Source organism: Trichomonas vaginalis, chromosome V, assembly GCF_026262505.1.
Source record: "Trichomonas vaginalis G3 chromosome V, whole genome shotgun sequence".
Taxonomy (NCBI): Eukaryota; Parabasalia; order Trichomonadida; family Trichomonadidae; genus Trichomonas; species Trichomonas vaginalis.
This window is the reverse complement of record NC_067207.1, coordinates 30,986,587-31,009,999: the sequence shown is the minus strand read 5'-3', so window position 1 is coordinate 31,009,999 and position 23,413 is coordinate 30,986,587. Positions and strand designations below refer to the sequence as shown.

General features: G+C 31.7%; 5 protein-coding genes across 5 annotated transcripts, besides 3 other annotated features; 1 reads left to right on the top strand and 4 right to left on the bottom strand.

Moving 5' to 3' along the window:
- Nucleotides 1-1,894: 1,894 nt before the first annotated feature.
- Nucleotides 1,895-2,680, bottom strand: TVAGG3_0434360 (protein of unknown function, DUF4106 family; the record flags this gene model as incomplete). Its single annotated transcript, XM_051233911.1, has 1 exon — nucleotides 1,895-2,680. The coding sequence occupies one exon, from the start codon at nucleotides 2,678-2,680 to the stop codon at nucleotides 1,895-1,897; it is 786 nt and encodes a 261-aa protein (XP_051103641.1).
- Nucleotides 2,681-5,884: 3,204 nt separating this feature from the next.
- Nucleotides 5,885-7,484: a mobile genetic element.
- Nucleotides 7,485-7,708: 224 nt separating this feature from the next.
- Nucleotides 7,709-9,803, top strand: TVAGG3_0434340 (regulation of choline O-acetyltransferase protein; the record flags this gene model as incomplete). Its single annotated transcript, XM_001303410.1, has 1 exon — nucleotides 7,755-9,791. The coding sequence occupies one exon, from the start codon at nucleotides 7,755-7,757 to the stop codon at nucleotides 9,789-9,791; it is 2,037 nt and encodes a 678-aa protein (XP_001303411.1).
- Nucleotides 9,804-10,126: 323 nt separating this feature from the next.
- Nucleotides 10,127-15,769, bottom strand: TVAGG3_0434330 (ubiquitinyl hydrolase protein; the record flags this gene model as incomplete). The annotated part of the gene is made up of 1 exon (XM_001303409.1): nucleotides 10,127-15,769. One exon carries the CDS (start codon nucleotides 15,767-15,769, stop codon nucleotides 10,127-10,129), a length of 5,643 nt encoding a protein of 1,880 aa, XP_001303410.1.
- A 179-nt stretch (nucleotides 15,770-15,948) lies between these two features.
- TVAGG3_0434320 (cysteine proteinases family) lies at nucleotides 15,949-16,776 on the bottom strand (the record flags this gene model as incomplete). The annotated part of the gene is made up of 1 exon (XM_001303408.1): nucleotides 15,949-16,776. The coding sequence occupies one exon, from the start codon at nucleotides 16,774-16,776 to the stop codon at nucleotides 15,949-15,951; it is 828 nt and encodes a 275-aa protein (XP_001303409.1).
- Nucleotides 16,777-16,792: 16 nt separating this feature from the next.
- Nucleotides 16,793-20,550: a mobile genetic element.
- A 147-nt stretch (nucleotides 20,551-20,697) lies between these two features.
- On the bottom strand, nucleotides 20,698-21,153 carry TVAGG3_0434300 (cysteine proteinases family; the record flags this gene model as incomplete). Its single annotated transcript, XM_001303407.1, has 1 exon — nucleotides 20,698-21,153. One exon carries the CDS (start codon nucleotides 21,151-21,153, stop codon nucleotides 20,698-20,700), a length of 456 nt encoding a protein of 151 aa, XP_001303408.1.
- Nucleotides 21,154-21,196: 43 nt separating this feature from the next.
- Nucleotides 21,197-22,239: a mobile genetic element.
- Nucleotides 22,240-23,413: the final 1,174 nt, after the last annotated feature.

Below are 23,413 nucleotides of genomic sequence, written 5' to 3'. Positions count from 1 at the left end.
CTTGCATGTCCATTTGCTGACTCAGAAGACTTATGGGTGGTATTTCAACTGTTGGTACAGTTCAAATACAATATACTGGTGACAGAGACGGTCCAGATGAATTGAAAGCAAAGAAGTTTACAAAACCAATAGCACTTTTCACGGAAGATGCTCTTTTGAAGATTCGTTCGATGAAACCTTGCTGGGGCTCCTCAGATTGGCATAACGACAGCTTCCATCGAGCAGATTTTGGCAGCAGGTCAGTAAGTTGTTCTTGAACTGATTTTCTCTCCGTCAAATATTGACAGTACGCCAGTTTTGACATAATATTGTAAGTAAACTTACCTTTAGAAATATCTGTAAGTTTTGAAGTTATATTTTTGTCAACGTCAAAAACTTTCATCTTGCCAAGCCAAAAGTTGAACGGTCTCCATTTGTATATTGAGTTTTTTGACCTCCTGTATGAGTCCATACTTTCACATATGGCATAATAGAACTTTGCATTTCAGGGTTAATGGTTGTTGTGAAGTTGTTGTTAAAGTTCATAGCATCTAATGTCAAGTTGTATGACCTCATATCCTAGTAAATATTCTTCTCTTGGATAATATTTGCCATCTATGTTTATATGATATTTAATACCAGGGTTGTAGAAACAGAATAGTCATTTATAGTTCGTCTGAACAGTACAAACATAGTATCTGCATGTTTCATTGCAGTTGTTAAAGCAATATCTGTTCTTGCACCTGGGTCAGCACTTTGGTTTCCAACTTCACCTGCAAAGTCTTTGACAGATATTTGGTGTATAGGGAACATTAAGTGGAACTGCAATATATTTGGCAGCTAAAGCATTTTGAAATATCTGGGTCCAACATATAGACTGCAAGTCTGCTTTCTATTCTCTTGCATTCAAATTTTTCGCATGTGAACTTAACTGGGTCCCAAGCATCTCCAGCAGCATTGAAATAATAGTTTACTTCAGTGTTGAGGTTTGAGAAACCAAAGTCTAAGTCAACTTTGTCTTTGCAAAATTCGGCGAATGACGTTTTATTTGTTCCCTTTACGTCTGTAAGAGTGAATGGGTCTTGTGTTGGTGCAATGACTAAGTTATTTTTGCTTGGAGTAAGTTCGATAGAAATTTTTCCTGCCCAGTTTGGCAAGTATCTTAAAAACCTGAAGATGAGGAAAGATGACAAGGAACTCTAAGTTTCAGTTTTACTTTAGTGGCAGCAGTTCCATCTGAACAGAAAGGTTAACATAAACTCCTGGAACGTTAGGGTCAAGTCTTCTTATTTTCTCAATATTTGCATACTGGTCTGTTTGTTCTCTAGCTTGTGGTTGTACTGAGTTTCTCAAAGCGAACCATTCATAGTTTGCCCATGTTACTGTTTGAACTAAGTCAGAGTTAGAATATATCTTATATCCCATAAAAACTTCTGGAGCATATTGGTATCCGACATAGAAAATTCCATTGCAACCTTTCTTGTCAGACAACTTGGCAGAAGGTTTTATTTCAATGTCTTGTTCCACGTATAAGAATGAGTTGTCAATAGAAATAATATGAAACCTGTCGCAAGCAATATCTACTGTTGTTGAAGAACCTTCTCCAAACTCACCTACGTTTCCATAAGAAACAGCAGTTGTATATTCGTAAGTTCCAGGAACTATTTCTGACCTTCTAATGGCATTGTCGCATTCGTTATACCATTCGGAAACATTTCCGTTCATGGCATCCAAAACTGTTGGCGTTATATTCTGAGCGGCGTACATTTCATATGGGTAAAAATATAGAATAGTTGGATTTATATATCATAATTGTTTCGGACCAAGCTTTACTTTCTTCCTGACTGAGTTTTTAACTCTTCTTTTTCCTTCATTGCCACTACTTTCACTAGATGAAGTTACTTCTTCACTACTTTCACTTTGTTCTACTCTTCTTCTTTGGTGTCGCTTTTGGTAACTTGCCCTCTGCTTCAAGTTGTTGCATCTTTGCCTCATGTTCACCTAGTATGTTGTAAATTTCCCATGTCCTTTTTGCCTTTGGGCTCTGGTCGCCCATCTCAGGTAACCTATATCCTAGAAAGATTTTGTCATAGTTTGTATTTGAGTCTTCGCGTATTGTTTGCATGACTCTTTCCTGAGTTTCCGGTTCAAGCTCTTCAAATATAGCTTGTCCATATGGAATATGCTCGTTTCCAAATATATGTTTTTGTAGCCATTCTGGTTTTCTTTCCATGTTACCAATAATATCTTTTGTGAATGGGAAAGCTTTTACCCAATGTTTCAGTCTTGCGTCATTTATTTCTGTAGTTGGTTTTATTTTGTCAAGGAACATGTTTTTCAATACTAACATTTCATTTGGTACTGTCCATTTGAGTTTTCTTAAATATTCATCCCTTCTCAGTTCATTGTCTGCAAAGTAAGTTTTTATGACATTTTGTAAACTTTCGTTTGCAAGGTCATGTACAATAGGTTCTCTTCCTTCTATCTCCCTAACTTTCTTTCTAAACTCTTCACCAAATATACCATCTCTATGGTTCTGTGTAGTTCTTTGAGATAAATGTTCTAGAACGTCAGGTGTTATATTTCCATCAGCCATGTTCATTTCATACTGGTCCAAAATATCTGCATGTTTCATATCTTTCAATGGCATTAAAGCCGCGCTGAAAATACCAGCTATATCTGGTTCACCATTCACTTCCATTGCGTCTACAACTTCTTGGAATTGTGGTTGTAAGTTTATGAACCACCTATCCGGATTAGCTTTATGACCCCATCTCATTGTAGTTCCATAGTCTGCAGAAACAAAAGTAGGTTTGTTTCCATATTGGTTAGGTTCTGAATGAACTTTAAACAATGTTTCATTTCTATATGTTTTGGTGAAATTTAACCTTTTTTTTTCACCGAGTTCAGCCAAAGATTGAACGTTATATGGTCGTAAGTAAAAAGGATTATTGTATTTGCGTACATTTTCTTTCAGTACTTCCATTCTATGCTGAATATTTTCATCTGATGTTGGAGTCTTTTGTATGTCGGTGAACATTTTTCGATATTCTTCTACTATGTCAGCCGAATTTTTCTTAGACTCTTGGAAAGATTCCATATTCTCCGCATACACTTGTTGAGGGTCAAGATTTTTCGGCTGTTCCAAATCTTCATCTAGTTCTGTGAAGTTAGTTTCCAAAGGAGGGACTTGTTCGTTTCCTTCAGGCTCTTCTAGCTGTTGTTGCTGAACTATTTCTTCCATGTCTGGTTGTATCTGAACTTCTTCCTGTGGAGTTTCTTGTACCTCATCTGCTGGCATTTCATATATTCCGAGACCGTTTTTAACAAGTTCCCTATCTAAGTCATCCGGACTCATAAACCTTTCTTCTTTCGTTCCGTCTCTATTTTTTACGCGTTTCATGAAGAGAGTTGAATTATCATTTAGCTCTGACACCAAATATCTCGGAGTAAATTCATTCATGTCATTTGGATGATATGCTATTAAATCATATCCCTTAGCGAGCTTGTATTTTCCAGGTTTGAAATTATATCCCATTTGGTGCTGAACCATAAAGCTAAATAGGTTCGGGTCAGTATTTCCTTCCTTGAACTTTTTAATAGCTTCTTTATATCTGTCACTAAAGTCAAGAGTATCTGGGTAACCATAATCTTCCTTAAGCATTTTTAAGAATTCTTGGTTTCCTTGTTCTCTACTTCTTTTATGTCCTTGCTCTGTTTGTGGTTGTTGCTGTGCAGGGTTTTGAACTGTTAGTTGCTGTGCAGGGTTTTGAACTGTTGGTTGTGGTGCTGGATTTTGAACTGTTAGTTGTTGTGGTGCTGGATTTTGAACTGTTGGTTGTTGTGTTGGTTTTGGTGCATGCCTGTGTCTGTGTCCATGTGACGATGTAAATGTTTTAGGTAGTCCTGGTGCAGGTGCTTCTCTTGGAGGGTTTGGTGGTATATAAGTTCCACCAGCTGGCACATATGTTCCATCTGCAGCATAATGTCCTACCTGACTTTTCGTTTTTAAGAAAGCATTTACTAGGTCTGTTTTGGTCTGTTGTAACTCTTTTTCTTGACTTTCCACAACAGTTGCTCTAACGGCGTCATAGGCACTTTGAACTGCCTGTCTCGTTGCTGCATCTGTTATTTTCGTCATATTTTGTGCTACTTCTCTTAACTCTTTGTCGAAACCTTCAGACTTCAGTTTCTTTCCAGATGAGAAGTCGTTCACTAGTTTCACCTTACTATGAAGAGCTTCGAAGGCGTTCTTAAAGTCAGCATTCATTAAAGCTTCATTTGAACTGTCTTCATCCGCTTGTATTTTTGTCCTTATTGACCCTATAAGTTGGGCTGCTTTAGCGTTGGCTTGGGCATCTAACCAGTCATTATTAGCTTTTATATATTTGCGCTTTTCATTGCCTTTTGCATGGCTGCGTCGTTATTTTTACTTTCTTGTGCTAAGTTTTCATACTGTACGGTTTGGTTTTGCAACTGTAAAAGTTTTTCTGCCTTTACATTTGCTTCAACTTCTTTTTTATACTCATCGCTATCCATATATGTCTTCAGGGCTTTTGTTTTATTTCTTCATCTTTCAGTACTTTATATTGAGTAGTATGGTTTTTCAAATTTATAACATCTTGTTCCATTTTTTGCTACTTCTGCTGCTTTTTCTGACACTTTTTTCGCATATTCCTCTGTACTTAGTTCTTTCAGTTGTTTTCTTTCTTCTTTTTCTCTACGTTTAACTCATTTAGTTCTTTGTGTGTCTGTCATATTCTAGTTTTCTTTTCGTTTTCACTTATTTGTTTCTGTATGTCTATGTTTGACTTTTGACATCTGTTATTTGATTTTTGAGTGAACTCAAATTCATTTGACTTTGAGGGTTATAAGCTGTTCCGTCTTGCAGCTCCACCATAGCCTGCCATTTTCGCTAAAAGTGCCGCTCTTAAACCTCCACTCTGTGCACCAATAACTCGGTTTAAAAGCATAGGGTTGCTTGACATTTGTTGCAACATAGTGGGGTCATTCATAATTTGTTGTTGCAACTGTTGTTTGTGGTGTCAGTTTTACTATGGGATGTTTTCAATGCCCCTTCCTCTTACGTATATTCTTACGTAGCTTACGTGGCATTTTAAGTGAAGTAAAAAACGGTTTTTGACAGATGTTTATATGACACTTTTTGTTCAGCACAAAAAACTACTCGGTCAAAGTGTTGTCAGTTTTGTAAAATAACCGTCCTATCTCATTCTATAAGGGGAAAAGGCTTCTCAAAGTATACTTCCTTGGAACGCCTGTAACTTTTCCTGTAGCAACGATAGGCCCTTATTTGTCCGGACAAAGTTATACTATTTTGAGTGCTCTACAAAAAAGTCACCGGCTGGTCGGCTGGGGTTCGGTCCTCCTCTTGGGTCTTGGGCAAAATTTCTTAGGGGCTAGAAGGGGCGCAGCCCCTGGAAGCCCCACTTCCTTTTTTTTTTTTTTTTTTTTTGATAAAAAAGTACGTTTGGAAAATTCATTTTTAGCATTTTAGGAATTTTCTCACTTTTCTTCCAAATTGACATCCTTAATCAATTTTCATGATATCAAGCATTGAATGTAAAGAATACCTCAAGCCACTTTGATTTGAATTGAGATGAGGTCATAGAATACAGGTGAACCATGCCTGAAAAACAATATTAATATTTAAATTTTATTTATACTGTTTAATTATGATAAATTACTATAATAACCGCTTAAAATGAACATATATTTCATATCCAACCGAATTAGGATGAATATAATGATGATCTCGAGATGAATTGTAATAACGTATATGAGGTTTTGCCATTTCCATTAGGTTCACATTTTTGTTTACTAATTCAACGAAATCGAATTATGGAAACATTGATTTGTTAATGGAAATTAGTATTCATTTGATGCGTATAGATCCAAGGTGATGTGATTTTTGCATCCCTGGGATGGACGATACACCCAAAGTGTCACCTTTTTTGGGATAACATGAATTTTAAATATCATGAGAGTTCTGCAAACCATATGCACAATATCTATTCAGCCTGACTTCTTGTATATATGAGTTAGACTTCTTAAATATTGTGCTTGGGGCGATATAAGCATTTCCGAGATTACCATCGTGCTCTATAGTATGCTACTTCTCCCTGGTTCTAGCTCAGTTCCAAGGATATTGGCGTTCAAGGATTTGGCAAGGTCCTTCCGAAGTCTCTCATTCGATGAGAGATTTCGGAAGAATCTTGCCTTAAAGTACTCCAACTCTTGTTCTTTTGTTCCTAAATAGTGAGAAAAGTTATTTGACTACTTAAGGTAGAGATTATCCGAGGTCCCTCATTTGATGAGAGGCCTCGGATAATCTCTGCCTTAAAATTGTACACTTGTAGTCCATGAGAGTGTAAGTATACATTGATAGGACAGCTTTCTTCTGAAGTCTTAGATTTGATGAGAACCTCAGAAGAAAACTGTCCTATTTTATAGTAAAAGGAGTTTCAGGAGCTCCAAAGCTCCCTTTCGTAAGGATTAGGAGCTTTGGAGCTCCTGGTTCGTAGATGTGTTTCGCATCTTTCATCAGCAAAGGACATTTACCATCTGGGACTCTGTTGATGGAGACTCAGGAGCTCCAAAGCTCCCTTTAGTAAGGATTAGAAGCTTTGAAGCTCCTGGTTCGTAGACGTGTTTCGCATCTTTCATCAGAAGAGGCCCAAATGGTAAATAGCCTCTGCTGATGAGCTTCAGGAGCTCCAAGGCTCCCTCTCGTAACGATTAGGAGCTTTGTAGCTCCTGAAGGTAAGGTAGGATTGCTCTGATCTCTAATCAGTAGATGCCATGCCTCATTATGAACTCTACTGACAAGAGATCAAGAGCTCCAAGGACTCCCTTTTTAGTTAGTGGCGTTCTCACCATTTAGTAGGATTGCTGATCCTACTAATGAAGTGATCACTTAGTATACGTTTTGAATAAATTGAATTTTTTTTAGAATTTAGTATTTTTTATAGACATCACATGTATATTATAAATACATAAATATATTCTTTAATTCAAAAAATTCAATTCGGTTTTGGGATGGGTATCCCAGCCCCAAGTATTCAATTTTATTCAATTTTTTAAGAATTTTGGGTTGGGATGCCCAGACCAAAACAAGCTTTATATTTTGATGTGTAGATACGTATGTGTGCATCATTGTTGTGTTATATATTATGTTTTTAATGAAAAAAAAATCTGATTCAAAAAAAATTATCACTAATTAGTTGATAATATAAAGAAAAAATAGATAAATTGTATGTTTTGAGAGTATTTATCCACATTCACTCATATGAATTTCATTAAATAGTGTCTTTTTACTCCCAAATTTATTTTGAATTATTGAAATCAAAGAAAAAAAAATCAGAAAAATTTCTCGAAATTTTTATTTTCAAAAAAAATTTGGATTTTATATTGAAAACTGACACTGGGAGGACGATAGGGCTGGGATTGGAGATACCCCGATCACTTGGGAAAAATACGGATCTATATTTGATGAGTTCATAGGTTATTTGAATAATCGATTTGATTTAATGACAAAATAAATAGGATAATATTGAAATTTTTCCATAACCGTTTTTCGAAACAAGAAATCCCATAAATAATGAAGATATATCAAAATCAGAGATATCACGATTCTGGGTTTCAACATCAGAAAAATTACAGGCGAAATTTTATGCATAATTTATAATCATCACATAATTTCCTATATAATTTTTTTTTCAGCGCTGTGCAATTTTATATCATTGAAATCAGAAAAAATGATTATATCCCTACTCCTCGTTGAGCAAATTAATGTACATAAGTGCAATCATGATCTTGAAATGGGCAATATAACAAGAACGCTTCAAGGACCTAAATTATCTCGAAATCTTAAAAATGTCGAATGGAAAAACATCAGAATAAAATTAGATTATAACTACATTGATAAATCAAAAGATGATCAACGAACCTGCCAAACCGTTAGACAACATGTTCGATTCCAAGGCAAGACTTACTTTTGTGAACAGAAACATATTTTAACTTCAACTAAGATTTCGACTATTAAGGGAACTCTTGACAACGTTAAGACATACTTGGAGAGACTTCTTTCCGTAATTCCCTATAATTCAGATATTCAATATACAGAATTTAATGGTAACTATGGATACGAGACGAATTTTGGCTCCCAAACAGCATCTGGAGTTGATATTGTACTTGCGATACTTTCAAGACCAAGAGATGATGATGATTCTACACTTGCATCAGCAGCTGGATTATCAGAAGAGAGAACATATCACAGACCAATATTTGGTGTCGTTTTCCTAAATCCAATGGCAGTTCCAGAACAAGTACAAAATGAAAACTCAAAAGATTCAAGATTCTTTTACACTTGCGTTCATGAAATTTTCCATGCTTTGGGTATTTCATCATCATATTTTGATTATTACCATCCTCACGAGTCAACATCTCCGCATTCACGAATAACATGCAGTTTTACAAAATATGGGAGAAGTTTTACTTTCTTAGTAACACCATACGCCCATAAGTTTGCAATGAAGCGCTTTGGAGTTCAGGAATTCCAAGGAACTTATGGAAAATGTCCATCTGGATTAGAAATTGAAAATGATGGCGGTCAAGGAACAGCAGGAAGTCATTTAGAAGCAAGATCTTACATGACAGATTTGATGGTTGGCATGACAATTCAAACAGAAGCTGGACCATATTCCAGGTTGACTGACGCTGTCCTTGCAGTTCTTATGGATACAGGTAACTACAAAGTTAACTGGAGAATGGGACAACCATTAGTATGGGGCCACCCAGAATCAATTGACGGAAAACCAATTCCAAACTTTGCAATTGGTCCTCCACAAAATGTTTTCCCTAAGTATTATATGAGAAACTTCTCAGTATATGAAAAGTGGTATGCAAGTTTTGATTTCAAATTCTCCGGACCATTTTCAGGACCTGTAACCATTAATGGATTATCTAATGAACAAAAACAATTTTACGATCCGAAAGGCATTGGAGTTGGTAGAACACAAGTTTATGATTTCATTCCATTTTATTTTCCAAATTATGTTTGTCCTAATGGACAAGCTATCCTTCCATCAACAATGTCATATAATTACCACAAATGCGGTACATATACATGCGACGGATATAAATCGTTCACAATTCAAGTCAATAAAGATCTAGCTGCAACTCAGTTTGAAAGTGTCACATGCACAAAAGAAAACGCAACTAAGGAATTTTCTTTGCCATTAGGTTACTATCGCAGACAAGTTTCTTGTGTTGATCCTGAAAGATTCTGCAGGTCTGTGAAACTTAACGAAATGAAGTTTGTTGTTGACCCATTCAATCCAGATACAAGGCAATTGAATAGTGATTCTCCAACACCGACACAGCCTGAACCTGATAATAATCCATCAGCACCTGAACCAGGAAATAATCCATCAGGACCCGAACCAGGAAATAATCCATCAGGACCCGAACCAGGAAATAATCCATCAGGACCCGAACCAGGAAATAATCCATCAGGACCCGAACCAGGAAATAATCCATCAGGACCTGGAGTTGAAAATCCTTCAGGAACTGGAGGAAATGAAACAACAACAACAGGGTCTGGAGGTTCATATGAAAATTCCAAAGCAGCAGAAAAGAAGGCTAAAAAGAAAAAGTTGATAATTATTGCGGCATGTGCCGGAGTTGCAGCTTTAATTGTGATTGCATTTATTGCAGCTTTGGTTATATTTGCAATTAGAAATGCAAAAGAAAATGCATATCTTGAGGATTCTGATGCAAATTATATTGTTTAGAAAGGAATTAAAGAAAAAAACTTTTTATTTCTCAAATATTTCTTGTACTAAAATATTTTTTATAAAGAAAAAATTAAATTTAGAAAAGATATATCTCGAATTTATTTTCTTTCTTGATCTACAATATCTAATGTGATTATTTTTTTTTAGTTTTATCGAATCGATATTAAAAGTATACCTACTAATTTCATTAACTCAATAATTTTGATATTTGGCATAAAATCAAAAATCAAATTTAATTTTTTGAATGAAAGTTTATAAAAAAATCACTTTTTCCAAAATATAATCTAACTTTTAAAACAATAAATAAATAAAAAATACAAGAAATATTATAATTATTTTTCTGATTTCGAATTTTCGATTTCATTGTAAGCAGTTTCAAGGAACAAATATTCAGAAGTATCTTTTCCATGTGTTTTCATCACATTTTTGAACAACTTCATGACTTCCTGAGACAAGAAATTCTTAATTTCATCAGAATTATAATCTAAATTCATTGCAAAACAAGTCAAAGCAGCCAAAACTGATGTTGTTTCATCACTGACTCTGTTTTCATCATAATGAGGAATCTTATTCATAACGATTTCCATGATCTGTGTGAAATATTTTTCGGCGAAATCAGAACCCAACAAAGAACAAAACATTAAATAATTGAAAATCTCATTTTGTTCTGAAGAATTCGTGATTAAAGATACTATAGCTAAGTCTTCTTCTTCACGCATAAATGGACAAAGAATAACAATATAATTTAATACATCTTTCATCACTTTTTCATCTTTCTTTTCTTCTGAATTTGCGAATTTAACGAAATATTTCAAAAATTCATCAACAAAGTCTAAAAAGTCATCGTTTTCACTGTAATTCTCAAGAATGTCATCGTTTCTCATTACAGGGAAACCAATTTCTATTATATTTCTTGCTGATTTTCGATCTTCTTCTTTGTTTGCAAATAAAAGTGAAATTAATGGTTTTGATAACAATCTACAGCTTTGTACATAATTAATTGAATCCTTTGTAATCAAGAACTTGAGAATTTCATCCCTTAATGAATGGAATCTTTCATAAAAAGTGACAATAATAATTGATTTTTCAATTTTCATTGTATCAAATTTCTTTCTAAATTCAGAAAACATTGCAGATGGATTTGCTCTTGCTGTTTCCAAGAAAAATTCATCATCAATCTTATCATTTTCATATAACAAAACTAGTAAATTATAGAAAGGATGTCTGTTGGAATAAGTCATAATAATCATGTCAGAATATTTCAAAAGGATTTTAATTTTGACTGAATCCAAATACAAACTTAAAATATTGAAGACATCACCAATAAACAGGTTAGACTTATATGTTAATGCCATTTGTTCAGCCTTCTCGTAATTTAGAACTATAAATTCTTGGATTTTGTCAACAAAAACTTGACATTTTTCTTTTTGATTGAATGAAAAATCATAAATCAGTTTCAAAATATTTTTGACGTTCATTCTATTTTCAACGAATAATTCCAATCTGTCAACAACTGTCTGATAGAACTCGAACAGTTTATCATCATCAGTTAATTGTACTGACAATGATGAAATGAATACATTAAGTTTGCTCACAATATCTGTATTTGTCAAACTCAAATACAATTCTATAACATCATCAGTGTGTTCTGAAATAACCAGCTTCAAATTGGAGTCATTAAATGAGCTTTGACGAATCATTTTGTCGAAGAACCTCGTTGGAAATTCTTTGTAATCAGCATGCAAGAAAATATGGAAAAAGAAATTCAATTTCTTGTCAAAACCGCTGTTATCGTCATTCATCATATAATTCAAGAAAATTCTAGAGAAAGCGAACTGTGTTTTCATGAAGATTTCATTCATTTTATATATTTCTTCTTTCATATCTTTAGGAATATATTTTTCTAAATCATTAAACGTAACCATTTCATCATTATCATCAGTTTGAATGAAATTTTCTTTGACATATACCAAAATATAAGCGGAACAGTTTTCCAAAGTACCTTTTGCAGCAGCTTTTTCTAAAACAGTTTCTTGGTCGATAAAAGAAACTTCGCTATCATTGAATTCAATCCAATTATTTTGGATTTTCACATATGACAAATAATGTCCTGAATCTGCACCGCCACTGTGCATAATTATTCCATTTAATAAGTAATAGTTTTGTTTCTCATTTGTTTCAAGTAATGGATCTATTTTAATTTTCAAAGAAATGTCAAATTTGTCATTGATTTTGTCTCTTGTTCCTGTTCTTGTGTTGTATTCGAATCTTCTTAACTGGAAGAACAAAATTGGAGGACAAACTTTGAGACGTGTAAGATGTTGTGCATCAATCTTTTGTCCGTCTGATTCGTATTGGTTATCTCCTGTCAACATTCCTGGTTTAGCAAATCCATTCAAAGAAGAATTCATGTTTGAAAATGACCTCACTTGCAAACTTATTGTTGTAAAGTCTTCTTCAATTCTTTTGAGGATATTTCCTTCTAAATCTCTTACAGTCCAAACAGAAGATCCCTTGAAAAGTTTGGAAGTATCAGGTGGTAATTTATCAATGAAAATGGTCATGAATTCGGAAGCATCTTGTTGTTCTTTTACATTGATTTTCTGGGAATTCCATCCTTTCCATTCATCAAAGAAAGATTTCGGATCTGAATACCTTTGTTTGGAAATCAATAATTCAGAAAGCATCCTTTGTAAATGATGCATAGAAATGTCATTTTCAAATTTCTCAGTTAATATTATATATGTAAAACAAGGAAGATGAAATAGTTGTTGAATAACAGCATTGAAGAAACAAGTACTTCCTAAATTCAATAATCCAACACTTTTCGTCGACGACTGGTTGAATAAATGATAATCATAGTTAAACCGCTCAATTCTTAAGTTTACTAAATCATCAACAAAAGTGACAAAAGCAGTTTTGTAAACTTCATTTATTTCACTTATTTTCCAGAACAATTTGAATATGTTTTCTTTGTTATCTTCATTATCTGTCGTCAATATCAAATTAATCAGAAAAGTGACATATTCGTTTACAATTTCTGATTTATCTGCTAATTTATAAAAGAAATCAACGCCAAACTTGACCATTTCTGGGTTTTGCAAAGTAATCAAGTTAATTGACATTTCTAAGAACTCTTTTTCTGAAAAATATTTTCCAATTTCGGATTTTTCTTCAATTAATGATAAAATGAATTTGTTGTCAAAGTTTTCTTTGGAAATTTGACTTCTTACAATTTCAAAAATAACTGGTAAAATATCACATTTGTCAACGAATTCTTTAAATTGTTCAAAATTGTCTTTCGTCAAATTTTGCAAAATTAAATTCAAAAATTCCGTTTTTTGCTTCATTATTTCAGTTATTTCTTGTTGAAGTTCTCCATAAGACAAGTTTTGGATGATTTCTATTATATTAAATCTCATATCATTTGAGCATGTTTCGTCAACAAAAATATCAATTAAATTTGGCAAAATGAAGTGAATGTCACTTTTTGTAACAAATTCTGCCTCCAAATATTGTTTCAAAATATTAATTATTTCTTCTTTGAACTCTGCAGGTGATTCCATTTCCAAGAACTTTATAATTTTATGGAGAATCTCTTTATCATCTTTCAACAAATAATCTTTTGAACATTGACTTAAATTTCTTATTGATTCAAAGATATATTTGACATAATAAATGTTTTTGGCTGTTTCTAGAAGTTCTAGTGTTTTATCTTTTTCTTTCAAAGCATCTTTGATGTCCTGCGATGTTGGTAATTTATTTATCAAGCTAAATATCTTTTCCATGTCACTTTTTGAAATGTCACTTTTTTCATTAACGAAAACCAACAATTTTTCAGTTAATCCATGATTAATGAACTTAATAATGCTATTAATCTTCACAACATTATTTAATTCAATTATTGGTTTTGCAAAAACAATTTCTTCACCTTCTTTTATTTCTCGATTTTTCACAGTATCAAGAACTGACCAAAATTCACGAAGATTTACTTTTTCTTTGAAAACAACTGATGCTTGTTCAACTAAATCTTCTGCAGTTTCGTCTTCTGTAACTGTTACTTCTTCTTCTCTGCTTCCTAATACAAAAATAACATCAATTGTTTTTGGCAAAAAGTGAGGAATAATGTTTGCTTTGGCAAATTTATGAAAATTTGTCAAATCTTGGAAAAAGAAATCAACAATAGGAATAATTCTTATAAATGATTCATTAAAATTATCAATATTTTCAATGACTTGCTTTTCTATGATTGTAGACAAATTTTGTCCACGTTTTAATAATTTATCTATTGCAATTTTTGTTATTTCAGGATTTTCGCATTCTTTAACAACTCTAAATAGATATATAGGACTATCAGTACTTAACTGTTCAACGAAATCAACAAAAGAAGGTGTAGCCTTTGAATAATCATATTCTTTCGCAATTTGTTTCAATTCTGACATATTTGGATTATTATAAACTCTGAATTTTGATGCTTTAATGAGTTCATTTATGAAGTACCAGAAATAATCATCAATTCTATCATTATATTTCTTCAAATTCATTTCTTCGAATTGACTAAATCTTTGTATTTCTAAATCAAAACCAAGTTTTCGTAATTTTCCGTCACTTTTTATAAATTCTTGAATTACATCTTTTGAACAAATGTTATATCTCACTAATTTTGTGTATATTTTCAATGCGTTATCGAAATCTTCTTCTTCAATAAGGCGATTGGCATAGTCTACAGCACATTCAGGTATACTAGTACTCGAGGCTCTTTCAACAATTTTAATAATATAATTTAATAAAATTTTTTGAGAGTCATTACTTAGTTCTTTGTTTTCAGACCATTTTATTAGTATTTCTAAGGCTTCTTTCTTGTGATATTCCAAATTACTAAGGATTTTTGCGAAAATTTCAATATTATTTTCTGTAATTTCGACAGAACGTATTTTTTCAAGTAATTCTGGTTGTTTATCAACTTGGAAATTATCACAGTATGTTGAAATGAAGTCAGAAATGGTTGATTCCGAAATTTGTTGTTTGATACATTCATTTATGAATTCAGTGAACAATTCGAACTCAATGTTACCGTTTTTGAGGCAAACTTGTATAACAGGAGATAAACTATTGCATAAAGAAACACTGACAGGGTTCAACAAAGATTTTTTGATTTTTTCTTGCCTGGCCCAGTCTGAAATGGCAATTGAGAACTGAGAGATCCTCGCTATTTGTGCTATACTATCTGCACCGAGTAGTCTCGTTTTGTGTTGTGTAGAATTCAACAAATTTGTCAAGATATTCAATAAAGATAAGGCTTGTATTGATCGTAATTCAGGTAAAAGTTCGATAAATAGTGGCAATGCTTTGAATTGAAACTCCTTTAGCCTCTGCGGTTCTTTTTCTAAAATTGAATCAATTCCAAAAAGAAAATTGACGTATGATTGTAGGGCATTTTCGACGCAGATCTTGAATTCTGCCGCTTTGCCCGATAATTTGTAAGCATCGAATACGAAATAAAAGATAGATTCGTCTTGACCGAAATTATCTTGAATACAGTGGCTTAATTCTATAAAGTAAAACTTTGAATTTTCTATAAATGAATGCCATATTGTATAAAACATTGAAGTAGGGTCATTTTGTTGATAAAGTGCAGAATTTTTCGTAAAAAGAAGAGTATCTATACTAAAAATGGTTTTCTTATATGTATCATCATAAAAGAATTTGGTAGATAATTCTAGAAGATCACGTAATAAGATTTTAATGTCTCTATAATCCGAACTTTGATAGCTGCTGCTAGATAAAAGAGTTCGAAGGAAATCTGGTATGAAAAATGTAAGAAATGTGTCTGTTTTGTCTTCTTCTGGTGGATCTAAATGCTTGTTCGCAATGACTTGTTTGATTTTCTCGAGAACAAGTGGAATAATCTGACCAAACTCAGAGCTCGAACCACAACAACTTAATGCAATACATGCAAAGTCATCATAATTCATTTCCAAATGTCGAAATTAGTTTTTTGACACTTTACAAAAAATTGTAAAACAAAAAATGTCAAAAATTTGATTTCATCATGAAATTCAGAAAAGTTAATGTCCTTTCGGATTTTCTAGTAAATAAAACACAGTAAATAAAAATAGATTAATATTACTTTATTAAATTATATATGGGAATCTTATTCGAATAAATACGCATTAAGGTCACCAGATGATGAAATCCTTTGTGACATTTTTTGTTTTCTTGCTTTGATGATAATAATAACAGCGACAATTATTACAATGGCAACAAATGCTGCAGCAACACTAGCTGAAACTGCTATAATTTTCTTCTTTTTGGTTTCAGCTTTCTTTTGCTGATCTGCGCTTTGGCCAGAATTATTATTTCCTTCTTGCTCTTTATTTTCTTCCTCTTTCTTCTTTTTCTCTTCTTCTTCCTTTTTGCGCTTTTCTTCCTCTTCTCTTTGACGTTCTTCCTCTTCTTTCTTGCGCTTTTCTTCTTCCTCTTTCTTACGTTCTTCCTCTTCTTTCCTTCTTCTCTCTTCCTCTTCTTTCTTGCGTTTTTCTTCTTCCTCTCTTTGTCTTTGTTCTTCTTCCTCTTTCTTGCGTTTTTCTTCTTCCTCTCTTTGTCTTTGTTCTTCCTCTTCTTTTTTACGCCTTTCTTCTTCTTCTCTACGGCGTTTTTCTTCTTCGTCGTCTGGAGTACTTGAAGATTCTTCTTTGGTAATGTATTCTTTCCAAATTGCTTTTTGTGCATCTACTGCATAAACTTCTGTGATTGGCCATTCAAACTGTGTATTCATTAATGTGGCATATTCGCCAGCATAGTTTGAATACTTTATCTTTCTTCTTCTGACAAATGATTTATCAAAATCGTTGTATTCATTATTATCAGCTTCATATGCATAAATTACGTTTCCTTCTTCATCAAATTCGAATCCCCAAAACGTCATGGCATGGTTACCTGTGTTTTTAAGATTAGCAACAAATCCAATAGCTCTGTTCATTCTAAGGGATTCTTTGGAGATATAAAAATTGCTCACATTTGCTCACATTTTGGCACTTTTTTGTACGTTTGTCAAAAAATTGTGAGGAAGATCTCACAAAAATAGTCAAAATGTGAGCAAATTTTGAGAAGTGCTCACATTTTGACATACGATTATTTTCATACGTTTTTTTGATGAATTCTAATAAAACTTCATTACCACTTTCAGAACGAAGCGTAACTTTTCAGCACGTAACGCTCTATCATGTGTAGTGACATATTATTCAAAAAAACTCAGATTGCTTATCTTATAATAACAATTTCATTAGAAAAAATGCACGATTTCACGCTAAAACTTTGAAGCAATTCTTAAATTCGGATAAAAAATCGATATGTATTACACTTTAAACTTCAAAAAATGGTTCAAAATTTAGACTTAGTTTATCTTAACAATATAGCAGATTTTAAGCCGAACAAGTAGGAGTAATAGAAATAGCTCTTGAAAATAATTACAATTAGTAATATGTAAGTCAAAGTTCGAGTATTCTAATAAATAAACGTTCCGGATTTTCTTTACTACAAGAATCAATACTTAATATATAGAAGCAACAGTAAAAACTTATTAGAGATTCAAAAAGAAAGTTGACTAAAGAGAATCTTTTTATATAAGTAATTTTATTTTTTGAAATACGAGATCGAATAAACATATATTTTATTTTATTATATAATAATACGTTTTTACATAGTAGAAAGTTTAGAGACTGAAATGAAATTAAAAATTGAGAAAAATAATAAAGCTTTTCTATAAAAATTCATATTAATATATAGTATAATGATATTACAATTTATTGATCAAATAAAAAGAATATTTGTTGAATAATTTTCTGTTCAAATTAAAAGTTCTTCAACTTACGGTAAATCTATCTGCCTTAAAAAGTATTACGATATTATGCAAAGTCAATTTTCTCCAAAAAAATATTTGAAGATGATACTTTAAGTATACCAAAAATACAAGAATTTTGAGAGAACTCAATGAATTTTTGTGAAGGTGGAGTTAAATTGAGAAGATTTTTGGTCAGAGAAAAACAAAAATTACTATCTGATAAAATGGTATTAAAATGAAAAAAGTTTAAACAAAGGAAATGAAGAATTTATATTATATTAGAATTTAAAGAGTAAATATAAAAGATTGAAAGAAAGAATAATAATAGGATTCTTGAATGCAACATTTGGAATGATGTTTCCAGTTGTAGATGTGTTAAGCAAAGAGAGATAATGATAGTTTCTTGAGTTTTTGCAATTAACCATCCTCAATGACTATTGTTTTAATATAATTTTTAAATTTTTTAAAACTGACATTTTAGTTGTATATTTTTTCTAACAAAGGTACATTCACTAGGCGATAACAGTAAAATGGGATGAAAATATGATAAATAGCATCCCTATATAGTGCCAAACAATATTTATACGGGCCAAAAAAATTGGCTAGAGATTTGGCGAGTTATAAAACTTAGAAAATTGAGAGGGATTTTTATTTTTGAATTTTTTTTGGAAAGTTAAAATTGCGATTAAAAATCGATTTCCAGGAGAACTAAGCATCTCATCATATATTTAAATCGATAAAAATATTAAATAATAGTTGAATAGTATAACAACGTGAAATTATGGCTGAATCTACAGAAAAAATGAACATATTTGACATTTTTGAAAATTCATACGTTAGATGGTGACAGACTCATAAACTATACTTTAGCTAAGATTGATATATGGTTTCAACAACACATGGTTAAAATTGTAAAAATATTTTAGATTTCAAAAAGATATATATGGTAATATAATGGAACAAAGTCAACAAATAGCATGTTAAATATGTTATAATTAACTTTTTATTAGATCCAATAGTAGATATCGAATGGTTTCCAGCTTTATGGTTAAATATTTTCTTTTCGAGCTTCTCTTTAACTGTTGTATTAAGGTTGTAAATTTTTGATGCTAGAAACTATGGAATCTTCTTTGCTGCTGCATTTTTCTTGAGAGTTCTTGCAATTTCGAATAGATCTGCGCATTGTATGAAATTGAGGCTTTAAAATATCTTGAAAACAGAATAGGACTGCTTTTCCAAAGGAATGCTTACTTGTAAATCAGAGAGTTTCAAAATTGAGAGCAAGATTATCATCATAACTTTCGATTTTGCTGCGAAAAAGGAAGACAAGTAATTAACAAATCATTTACTGTTGTTCATCAAAAGAAGAAAACTTTGATAACAACTAATGATGATAAAATCAAGCTATCTTTTAATATTTTAAATTGATAAGACATTCAAAATATTTGAATGGTTTAAAATATTTTCTTTTAATTTCTATAAGATATTATCATGATTATATAATAAAATTTAAATTTTTATTCAAAAAGGCAATATTTCAAACTTTTAATTTCAAAAATCTTAATTCTGCAATAAGTGTATTTAATTGTAGCAAATTTAATGATCCTTCGTCATGCTTAGCAATTTGGAACTCATAAATTAATGATTTCTTCAAGTAAAATTCTGCATTATTTCAAAAGTCAATAATTCTCTAGTAACTTTTCTTCAAACCCTAACCATTATATTATATGTATAATGGAGAATAATTGCAAAGAAAGATAGCCGAATTTACTGGGTAGTTCTTGTGATGCGAAATAATTGCAAATTAACACATAGTTTTAACAGCATCAATCTCTTTTTGCTCTCATTTAAATGCATTCGCACACTTTAATTTTGAAATATAAGAGTTTTGGAAATTATCAAATTTATCTGCTCAAATACTATAGATCTTCATAAGTGTTAATAGAATCACCAGCCTTACATATAGTGTTTAATATAATGATGCACATCATACTGGGATTTATTCCTTATTCATCTAGTTATTATAAGATTTACAACCCCATGAAAATTTAAAATTTTGTCAAAAATAGTGAATGTACCTTTTTTCTAACACAACTATCAATAAATTGTAATATCATTATACTATATATTAATATGAATTTTTATAGAAAAGCTTTATTTTTTTCTCAATTTTTAATTTCATTTCAGTCTCTAAACTTTCTTACTATGTAAAAACGTATTATTATAGTAATAAAATAAAATACATGTTTATTCGATCTCGTATTTCAAAAAAATAAAATTACTTATATAAAAAGATTCTCTTTAGTCAACTTTCTTTTTGAATCTCTAATAAGTTTTTACTGTTGCTTCTATATATTAAGTATTGATTCTTGTAGTAAAGAAAATCCGGAACGTTTATTTATTAGAATACTCGAACTTTGACTTACATATTACTAATTGTAATTATTTTCAAGAGCTATTTCTATTACTCCTACTTGTTCGGCTTAAAATCTGCTATATTGTTAAGATAAACTAAGTCTAAATTTTGAACCATTTTTTGAAGTTTAAAGTGTAATACATATCGATTTTTTATCCGAATTTAAGAATTGCTTCAAAGTTTTAGCGTGAAATCGTGCATTTTTTCTAATGAAATTGTTATTATAAGATAAGCAATCTGAGTTTTTTTGAATAATATGTCACTACACATGATAGAGCGTTACGTGCTGAAAAGTTACGCTTCGTTCTGAAAGTGGTAATGAAGTTTTATTAGAATTCATCAAAAAAACGTATGAAAATAATCGTATGTCAAAATGTGAGCACTTCTCAAAATTTGCTCACATTTTGACTATTTTTGTGAGATCTTCCTCACAATTTTTTGACAAACGTACAAAAAAGTGCCAAAATGTGAGCAAATGTGAGCAATTTTTATATCTCGATTCTTTGATAAAGGTATTGAAAGCTTCTTTCTTAGGCATCCTGACAGTGTTTGTGAAAAGTTCTTTTCCTGCAAAAATGTCATGGAAAAATCCTTCGAAACTCAAATTACTTCCTCTTTTGATTCTACCTTCACTGGGAACGCCGTTAAGGAACCATCGAACCATGGAAATAGTTGAAAATTGGATCATATCCAACTTGATTGAATTTGTATGAAGGAAGGGTTTGTGCAATATATGGATGTTTCTTCAAATAATATTGAACTTCGTCATCATTTGTATTTAAAAACCATAAAAGTGCATTGGATGCTGATCCAGCCCAGCACATATTGTCATCCGCGTTATAGCCGTATTGATTCCTTGGATAATGCTTATTAACGTCGTAAAATCCTGATCCTGGATACCAATAAAACCTAGAATCTGCTTCTACAGTCCAATTTTCGTTTGAAGCATCGTAAAATGGAATATTGACTCCATGAACCCAAACCTTTGCATTTCGAAAATCAATATCTTTTGGAGTTTGCTGAACGAAAGAATCTATGTTCCTAAGAATTTGCTGCGGATCTGTTTCGCATGTAATATGATTTAGTAAAATGGATAACATGATAAATTTGATTTTTGAATCTTCAGAAATTTCAATTGATTAAGGGTGCACACGAGAGGATCATGTAAACTTCAGAATTTAGAACCTTATTTTTAGGCATTATCTTGGCTACCTATTTAGGCTCGAAAAGCAAAAAATATCAAAAAATACAACTTGACTCCATTATGACCCTTTCATGGAGGTAGTCTTTATCCGCTAGTATTTTCCCTTTGAATCTCTTTACAATTCGAAATCAAATTCAAATCTCAGTAGAAGAAAGGAAGAATCGACTTACTACGGTTGTAATACGAATAAATACATATATTTAATTATTTTTATTTACATAATAATTGTTTGAAGCTCATATTCCATCAAATTTTTAAATAAAAACATTAAAATGTTGAAAATGTTCATATATTTTAATAGGGTTTTGGCACTTTATTGAGGAATTACTACATACATAGTCGAACTGAACTTGATATTTTGAAATTTAAATTATTTATCAAAATTAAAATTTAACTTGAAATTTATAATTATTTAGTCATATTTTGCATAATTCTAAGTAGATTTTGTAAAAAATCAAGAAAGAAAAAATTTAACGTGCTTTATTTTTTCTTTTTTATAATAATACATATTATTATATAATTAACATATTCATAATGTTTCACCCTTTCAAAAATATAATCCTCCTCCTCTCAAATAAACGTACATACGGGTGGCCTCTTTTTTCAAAAAATTAAATTTTGAAATTTTGGGCTCAAATATTAGAGATTTTTTCAACCTTCAACGATATATGTTGTCTATATCAGACCTCCTTTCTTTTTGATACTTAACATTGTTCCTAAATCTTAGCCGTTAAGGCTGTTCTGAAAATATTTTTTTTTTCGAAAAAATTCGAAAAAAATTCTTAAAATTCAAAAATCCCTTAATTCCTGAGGATTTTGGAAAAAAAGTTTTTACATGAACATGTGTATATTATATGAAGTATATTGATAAGGTAAAAATCAAATTTTATTGCATATTCATCGAGAAAATAAACTAACGAATCCCTCAAAATTGAGAGGGTAATCCTCCTCCTCTCAAATAAACGTACATACGGGTGCACCCTTAATTGAATCAACAATCACCGGAAGTGAAAGATCTTCAGGACCAATTGATCATCAAAGCGGCGAAATTAAAAAAAAAAAGGTAGTGGGGCTTCCAGGCACTTCGTGCCATCTAGCCCCGAAGATGTTTAGTATAAATGAAGTTTTTATTCGGAAAATTGTTAGTCTTCTGGTGTGAATTCGGAGGACTCTTCTTCTTCCTCCATTGCTTCTGGGAAGAAGCCTTCTTCTGGGTCGAAAACATTATATAATGTTTCACTTTTCACAAATTATATATGTTTTCATGCTTTGTCACTTTTCTGTCACTTTTCGGGTAAAAACATTTTTATTATTATATATAAATGAATTTTACAAAACCACCGTTACCGTTCTTTGGAAATAAGAGTAAATGTAAAGATATTATATTGAGAGAACTTAAGAAACTACCGAATGGTCTAACATTTGTAGATTTGTTCGGTGGAAGTTTCTATATATCCCATTTGTGCCATACAATATTCCCAGACTCAAAGATTATATGCAATGACTTCGACAACTATATGGACCGTCTCAAACATATACCAGACACAAACAATATATTGAAAGAGTTAAAAGAAAAGATACCTATAGGTAAGATGGAACGTATACCATTAGATAAGAAAAATATTGTGAGAGAGGTTTTGAAAAAAGCAGAATATATAGACTGGGATAGTATATCTGCTAGACTATTATATAGTGGTGCTATAAGAGTTCATGACATTGAAACACTTATGTCAAAAGTTTTATATCTTAACTATACAAATGTTTTCAAAGAGGACATAGAAAAATATATTGAGGGTATAGAGTTTGTGAGATGTTATTGGACAGAGTTGTATGAAAAATATAAAGACAAGGAAAATGTTTTCTTTATAGTGGACCCGCCGTTCTATAACACATGGGATTTCAATACCAAGTAGACTGGACTTTGAGAGACTCTTAGAAACTTTAGACGTTATACATAACCATCCATGCTTTTACTTTACATCCGATAAAAGTGGTTTGGAAACCGTTATGAGATGGTTAGAGGACATACATGACTATGAGTTTAGATATGACAAGATAGAATATGAGAGAGGTCCTATAAACCGGAGAAAGTGTCATAACAAAGAAATTTTATTAGTAAGTAAATGTGGTTTGAAATAGGACTACTTGTTTTAGGT